This window comes from Mchenga conophoros, linkage group LG11, assembly GCF_057382185.1.
Source record: "Mchenga conophoros isolate Kocher_MC1m ecotype Shallow Benthic linkage group LG11, M_conophoros_male_GT1.1, whole genome shotgun sequence".
Taxonomy (NCBI): domain Eukaryota; kingdom Metazoa; phylum Chordata; class Actinopteri; order Cichliformes; family Cichlidae; genus Mchenga; species Mchenga conophoros.
The window spans coordinates 11,150,655-11,159,200 of NC_140536.1; the positions used below are offsets into that span (position 1 = coordinate 11,150,655).

Consider the following 8,546-nt stretch of genomic DNA (forward strand, 5'->3'; position numbering starts at 1 on the left):
GTAGTTGTTTCAATTTGGTGTAGCAAATTTGTTTTGAATCTAACTGATACTGATATTGTTTTGATAGTCTGATATTCTGATATTACCTGCTTGCTTAGCATGCTAGCTTGCTAATTAGTTAATACAGAGTTTGCTTTAAGCTAGTGTTCCTGAAATTATATATTATTTTGTACTACAAGCTCGAGCTGACTAATACAAAAACAAACAGATCAATTAATTACTGTATAACTGACTTTCTGCGAGACTTGGAGAAGTATAGCTAGCTGAAGATGCTTTGTTAAGCTATTGCTTATATAATTTTGTTTTTAGCTATAGCTGCTATATTTTTCCAATTATTCCAAACTACGTACCTTAACTGGAGTTTAAATATTTAACTAATTTATTTAAGGTGTTTATCAGTGAGGTAACTCTTTTTTTTTAACATATACGTTATAGAAAAAATTCTGTAGACATACAAAATAACACTGAAATGTATTATAGTAATGCTACATTTTATTATTCAGGCATTTATTTTTGCAAGCAATTCATGTTACACAGTTGTGCATAGATAGACAGTTGTGCATGGGTAAAAACAGCTGCATTTTTTTTTTTAACAATTTAAAGTTGTCAGCTGATAAAAGGAGTAAAACCAAATCAAGTTAGGCATAGCAGCACCTCCAGCAGACTTTGCCATTACAGCACCTGCCGCAAAAGATACCACGCTTTTGTCTTCCATTATGCAGCATCTATGTAAAAGACAAGAAACATGAGCACAGTGTTCATCTTCAGCCTTACAGCTCACTCTTGTTTGTGCTCTGTAGCTCCCTGCTGGGCACTTTTAAATTAGCCCAATGATTCATTCAAATATCCCTGCTCACCTTCCACGAGTTCACTGATATCTCTTCAGGTTCTGCAGCTGGATTGTCAGTGTTCATTAGCTCCACCAGCAATTGCTCCTATTAATGAGTTGTCATGTTTAGAGCGAGAAAATTTACTACACAATAGAGTTATTAATACTGTAATAGTAAAGGTTAATTTCTTACTTCAACAACAGGGACAGCAGAGCTCCTCAGAATACACATAATTGTGACCACAATGGCTACTGTAACTGCAGCTGTCAGTGTCTTCATCTTAAGAGGTTTTAGCTTAAACTTCTTGCTCTTCTCTGATGTTTTGATGTCTCTTGTTGTCAGCTCTTTGAGATTTTCTGATCCGATGGCTGAGTATAGAAAAAGTGCCAGTATTTATATCCCCTCAGGCTTTTGTTGCCTCATAACTGGCACCATACACGAGACGCTCGGGAAAATGGGTGAAAAATTTCCAAAGACTGGTAAATTTGGAATTTCTTCATGTTTTACTCGTGTCTGCTCAATCATTAACTTCTTTCTGACTGTCATGTCTGTGAAAAATGAACCTAACTGCAGACTCTGTTCATTGGACTGCTATCTTAACAATTACTGCAGTTTTTGCAATGACTAAAATCCCTGGCTTCACTGTGTCAAAGCCTTTTGACCTGTGTGCTTGACTACAATGTCATGGTCAACAAATGATGAAATGTTTTTTGATAAAGCAGGAGCTTGACTTATCTTTGAACCTCTGCTGAATATACTATCAGCCACATAATAAAGCTTTTACCACATCTCTGACATTAACAGCATGACGTAAAGAATAAAGTTCACTTTTCCGAGATTAATGAATACGTAAACTACTGATAAACAAAAAGACAAAAGAATTGACAAAAAGAATTTTGCATTAAAGTTCGGGATTTGTAATTTAAGATTGGATACTCTGTTTGATAAAAGTATAAATCTGTATATGAATGTCTACATTTTTCTTGAAGTTGGGTCCTTTGTGAATTCACCATTTTAAATGTTATCAGTGATATAACAACGAAACTATAGCGGAATATGTTACATGAACTATAAAAGATTGAAACCATATTATGTATTTAGAAGTATGGGATTATGGAAAGTAGCAATAGGACATAAATAACAGATATTCAAACGCTTGTTTGTAGCCTACATGTGGGTGATTACCAAATCCACCAGAAACATGATTAAAAATAGCAAATTGACAAAAAAAAAAATGTCTTCTTAAAATTTACTCACAGAATGAAGTAGTGAGATTTCGTCTCCTGACGTATGGTAGAGTCTGCTGATACATTATTTACATTCAGCTGGGTCACTGTTGCCTCATTGTTGGCAGCCTCATTGTTGGCAGCATGTAACTGCCTCCAGGAGGGGGCTTGGAAATTGCAGTGAATGGTTATGGGAAATGAGAATTTCTTGATTTTCTTGGCTGAACAGTCTGTAACTAAATCAAATCAAACCACAACTTTTAAATTAAATCATTTCTGTATGATGGGTTCTGCATGTGAAGTAAAAATATGCATCTGTTACAACTCAGCAAAGAGCAAGCCAGCACTAGATCAGGTGTTGCATAGCTGCTCTACACTGATGCAAAAATTCCTCATCAAGCTGACCTACTACAGTTTTCTATTTTTTTATTGCTCCAGTTTTTCACTGGAGGTTCATATCGTTCAGATGCAATATTAAATAATTTCAGATTAACAGAAACACCATGAACTATTTCAGCTCTCGTGCTTTCTCCAAGCTACTTGTATGTACCTTTGAAGGTTTCACTGGTTCCCCCTCATGTGTCCATCAAACAATTTTGCATATACCCAATATTTTGTATTTATGGTACTGCAGTTGTAGTTTTGCCTACAGAGACTCCTACACAACGTGTATGATGTGGTGCATTAGCCAAATGCTAATTGGTTAACAATTGAGCTGGAACAAGGAAAGGAGTGACAGCGGCAAAGACCAAGAATACGACATGAAAAGTACAGACAGTAGCTGCAGTGCACACTCGGTTTCACTTCAGTTCTTTGTATGTTATAAATTAGTTGTTCTCCATGGCTGGCTAATTTACAACAACGCAAGCACTTATTTTTGACACTGCCCCCATTTGACAACAGATACTCTCTGCAGGTAGATGGACGGTCTGAAGCTGCCAGCGGACTGCTAATGGGCTACCACAGCCGAAACATAATTTTCCTTTTAGCATTGTAAAAAAAACTTTGTAATGTAATGTAATCTCACTCCAAGAAATGGAAAAGCAGAACCCTTCTAATTGTAGACAAATGTTAGGATGGCAGCCACTGCAGCTGCAACCCTGAACGTCTTTATTTTCAGAGCAGTTTTGAGTTCTGCCTGTTTGTTTCAAACAAACAGCTGGTCTGTTAAGTTCATGCTGCGTCATCACTGGCAGAACCTGCATGCTTCCCGAATGACACTGATGCTTTTGACTTTTGGCTATATTTCCTATTCCACTACATCAACCATGACATTTATTTTCAGTAACTGCGTGTTTACCTGTGACAAAAAGAGCTAAACTCCACAGTATGGTGACCGGATTGTATGGTTTTGTCACTATACAGTCAATGGAAAGTCCTGCTCCAGAGAAAGGTAATATCTTTTGCTTAGGAAAAGGGGGCTTTACAGGCACTAAAATGGAACAGAATTTTCACCACCTTTGCATATTACCTACAGATAAATCACAAAAATCACCTTGAGACAGAAATTTCTATTTAACTTAATTCTTAATTGTTTGTGTAATTCAGTGGTGCAGCTGGCGTGGGGTATGAGGTGAAATCAGGTCACCAGCCCATCAAATGGCCAACACTCCGAGACACCTATTCACACAGCCAATTTAGTGTTGGTGCAATGGTATTTGGGTAGTGACACAATTCTTGCTCAGTAAACTCTCTGTATTTACAATAATTATATTGTTTAAGTCTAACCTAGACTATATCTTTCAGACTGTCCTTGACTTAGACAGATGTTGTGAAAGGGTTTTTCTTGACCAGTAATCTGCTGTATTTGTCTTATGTGGTCTTTCAAGCCTTTTGGTGTTGTTGACCTGGTCGTTGCATTGTTAAGGATGCACCAGATTATTGATTTGGCCACAGTTTTTGCTGCTTGTCTGATAGTCTGCAAAGCCCAAATAAACCTAACAATGGCTTCGTTCGCTAGTACTGACAATGTCTTTGGACTTCATATTGAAAGCTCCAGAGAAAAGATATTAAATGAAAGCTCAACACTTGGAATCAATCACAGCTCGTTTATCTGCTTAATTTGTTATGGAGTAATCAGGGGATCCGCCTCGGCTGGCCACAGAACTGCTTGTCAATCAATTGCACAATCATGTTTGAGTCTGAAAACAGGAAACTGTTTAAAAATGGCTTCCATCCATCCGTCTGTGAAGGTTCTCAGTCATCCAGCTCATGGTAGTCTAAGGAGCTTAGAAAAGCGTCTGGACTTCTTAACCCTCTCACTCTCAAATTAAACTTTTTGTTGTTAATGCACAACCAAGTCCTGCAGTGGTACTTCTGAGTAAAAAAAAAAATCATAAAATATGTATGTGGGGTAATCAGGTTGTTAGTTTTTAACTGTTGCAAATCGGCAACGCCTGCCTCGAGAGGGTTAAAGTTGCTTGAAGACGTTTCACCTCTTATCCAAGAAGCTTCTTCATTTCTAGGGTCAAATGGTGGAGAGTCCCAGATTTAAACCCTGTGGGAGTATCCCCCAAAGAGGGACAAAATGACCCCCTAATGATCCTCTACCTAATCACATGAGCCAAGGTGGCTGATTGTGACCTAGACCCATTTTCACACCTTGGCTCATGTGCTTAGGTAGAGGATCATTAGGGGGTCCTTTTGTCCCTCTTGAGGGTAATACTCCCACAGGGTTTAAATCAACAGGGATTTTTGTTTGCTTGTTTGTTTTGTTTTTTCCAGTTTTACATCATCCTGCCACTATCGCACGATTGTGCAATTCTGCTAATCTTTGGTGGAACAGTGTTCCATTTCTAGTCTTATAATACTGCTTATGAAAAAAGTGATTATAATGTCATTTTTCCCTTCTTTTTTTTTGCCTGTCCCATTTGGTTCTTTAGTCGTCAAAATTGTTGTCTGAAGACCAACAAGGATACCCAATGGATTTACTTTGCCAAATGGATCATCACGGCCTTGCCGTATTGGTCCATTTGATCGACCTTTGTTGTTATTATTTATTTTATTTTATTTTCAGTTGTTACAGACGGGACAGACATGACTGGGGGATAGGAAAGGTAGAAAGAAAGATGAAGGAAAAGAAAAACAGAACGGAAGAGGGACAGTGAGAAAGGGCACTTAAAAAGAGAAAGAAGAAAAAAAAATCTCCTGGATCACCTGTTGAGAGAAAAAGAAGAGAAAACAAGCAAAAAAAAACCCAGAGCAACATACTAAACATAACAAAATCACATTAATCTAGCTAAGTGTAAACAGCAGTAAATACTAAATATTGAACGTTGTTGTTTAGCAAGCAGGGAGGGCCTGGGAGTTCCCAGAGAGGTGGAGTGCAAGACCCGACCTGACATATAGACACAGACACAAACATGCATTCCCACCCTCATGCACACATATACAAATACTCAGCACTCACCCCATGTAGGGATAGATATACATGGACACTGTACACACAATCACACTCCCCAAACAAACTCTATACCCCGGGTCCAGGTACCCTCGCCCCTGGAGGGGGAAACGGCACCTAGACCCAGGGGATGTTACCCTTTCCCCCGGGGTGGAGGCAAGCAGACCGCCCCAGGCTCCGCAGCAGCAGGGAGGCCCCGCATCCCAGATCCCAATCGGACGGCCAACACCTCCTTCCAGCCCCCCGCCCTGATGGCAAGCAGAGAACAGGGGTGTGTGAAGACCCCAAACCTCCCTCCTCTTGCTATTGTGTAGTGTTGCTGCGTGTTGTTCTAAGGTGCATTTAAAACATGGGACAGCATGGTGCTGCTGCCAGAGAGCAGCAGGTGTTAGCACGGCCCCTCCCGAGAACCCTCAATGTCTACATGGATTTAAAATTGAGAGGTGGGCACCGGCGCCAGAGGTGGGGTTGAATACACTGGACGCCGTTAACGTGCCCACCCTCAAGGCCCTACATGTATGTGTTATGAGAGTGTGAGTAATGTGGATGTCTAAGTTGTGGAATAAAATTGAGGCACAGGTGGCCAGAAGGGGACAGAGGGGGGGGGAAGCCTCCCCTGCACCCTGGTGACACACCCGCACCCCAAGGTCCTACTTGTGTGGGTGGGTGTGTTGAGCGGGAAGAGGGAGGCAGCCGGGGATGGGGAGGAAAAGAAGGAAGGAGCAAGATGCCCCTCCCTGGGGCCAGCTCCCCCGCTGACCCCAGTAGGCACCCCTGTCCTTCGGCACCCACCAAGGCAAGGGAGCCCAGGCTCATCCAGACTGGGGGCCTATGGCAGCACGACCGACCAGCCCCACAGGACCCAGAACAGCCCACCCGACCCCACCACAGAGGAAACTGTACCCACCCTAACATTCAATCATCTCCCAGACTGCACAAGACAGTAGACAACCAGGTTAAGTTTATTCTCCACCTCTCCTATAACTCTCCCCCACCTGCAGAGTGGACTCCTGCAAGGATGGAACACTACTCCCTTCTAGTAGGCCACAAAAACTGGCTCATGTTTTCGCAGCAAAAATGCTGGAAAGAACTTCGACCTTAGAGTCCTAACAGAATTTTGGCTAAACAAAGATACTGGAGCCTCAGCTGACAGATTGGTCCATTTTAACTTTACCATGTTTGCCACTTTATCATTGTTTTTCTGACTCTAACCACGTCTCATCAACTTTCCCATGTAAATGTAATTTCATACATCCTCGACTGCAACATAATCCATCATAAAGCAAATGGACTTTGCGAGTCTTAAGAAACGCCATCAGAGAGGATGTCTTGGTCAAAAAATGTAGTCCCCTACTCCTTGTTTCCCTCCAAGGTGCTTTTCCCTCTTTCCTTTCTGCTGCCTGCCTGGCAGTTAATACCACATTCATGAGTAGTGAGACATTTCAATACAATGCTGGGAACTGTGCCAAAGCATGTGTAACACAGGAAGAAAATCCAACGCGAGACCATTGTAATTAGTCCAATAAATGTTTTCACTCGGATGTATTAGAAACAAAGCGGGGCTTATTACGACACGCATGGGTTTAATAGCGAGAGCTTGTAAGCGGATGATGTCTTCTGCGCAGAGTCAAAGGGCGCTGCTTTTCTGTGCCAGTGAAACAATTTAACAGGAGCCTTTGCACCAACAAAACCCTATGTTCTGCTACCGTAGAAGAGAGAGAGAAAAAAGGAAGTGAAACGGCATCGCTATTTCCTAACGTGAGGATGCAATAAATTTATTGATGAATTGCGCTTAAATTTAAGTTCTTTTCATCATGTTTCACTCGCACTTATAAACGATATAAATAACAGAATTCCACTGCAGTGACATTCTCGTTTAATTTTCTTTAATTATCTGCTAAATAACACGGATGCTTATAACTTTCATTAAATCTCTGATGCTTGTTAGAAACTTCCATAAATTGCTCAGTGAGGCTGGTTAAACAGGATAACAGAGCTTCTGAAGTGTTTAATACAGCACAGGAGACTGCCACGCTCATTACTCGTCCCAGAGAGGCCCAGAACAACATTTTGTAAGCTGTAATCCCTTCACTTCGGAGATGCAGACACACACAGTTCAGCGTGGCTTTAATGGGCTCAGGCTCCCAGTCAGGGCCCACAAAGCTCCAGCGATAGATGTGGCTTTTCCAGAGGGTGTTGGGGAGGGAGGCTCGAGGGGGCAGAAAGGGGGTCAGGCACATTTGCCACTGGGTGTCGGCCGACCTAAACCATTGCCACATGAATGAGTTGTGCATGTGTGATTAAAAAGAAAATAGAAGGACGAAGATGTAGAAGAGGGTTTCTAACTGGTCTGGATAGGTAGAAGCACAAAGTAGAAGGGTAAACAGGGAGCAAATATGAAGTGAGGTAGCTGGGTGTACAAAAGGGCATCGATGATTGATACGATATGAGGAGCTGGTTTGTATTGTGGTTTCAGTGTGGTAGTGCCTACAAAGCATGCCCTGGCCTCTAATTTGCTTTGGCTCTGACCTGTGTTTGTTAATTAAGCCGAACGATAGCCGGTCAGAACCAAGAGTTTCTCTGGTGCTTCCTGGGAGGCGATATATTTAGCTGTCTCGTGTGGCCCTGCGGGGTGGCCTTGAGGTGACAGGTCTGTTGCGGCGTGCTCGGTCGCAGCCTGTTACGCCTGTAAAAATGTTTGTGAAGCGAAAAGCCCAGAAAGCTGTGGTCTTGTGCCAAAAACGGGTCTTCATTCACTGAGTATGTAATGACAGAGCAAGGTTGCACTTGGTGACAGTCCTGTGGATGTTGGTCTACTATGAAGTAACTTGGCCTCAGTGTTGTAAATGTTACGGGTCCCAAGGATGAAGACCACGATGACAATATGTTACCTGTAAAAGCAGGTGAAGAGCGGAGTAAGGAAGACACGATGCGTCTCTGCTTTCCTCCAGAACGTGTCTGAGTCTGATTTATTTCACACAAATAAATGCTATAAAACACTAAACATGAGCTTTCAATATACTGTTCAGCTGGTTCCTCATTCACATCAATTACATTTACTTATTTCACAACATCAGTGAAATATACTCT

General features: G+C 41.7%; 1 protein-coding gene across 1 annotated transcript; it reads right to left on the reverse strand.

Annotated features, from left to right (window-relative positions):
* Nucleotides 1-506: 506 nt before the first annotated feature.
* Nucleotides 507-1,181, reverse strand: LOC146563660 (hepcidin-like). Its single transcript, XM_085290297.1, has 3 exons — nt 1,023-1,181; nt 858-935; nt 507-725 (listed from the first exon to the last, which is right to left on the reverse strand). The coding sequence occupies exons 1-3, from the start codon at nt 1,107-1,109 to the stop codon at nt 639-641; spliced, it is 252 nt and encodes an 83-aa protein (XP_085146423.1). The 5' UTR covers nt 1,110-1,181; the 3' UTR covers nt 507-638.
* Nucleotides 1,182-8,546: the final 7,365 nt, after the last annotated feature.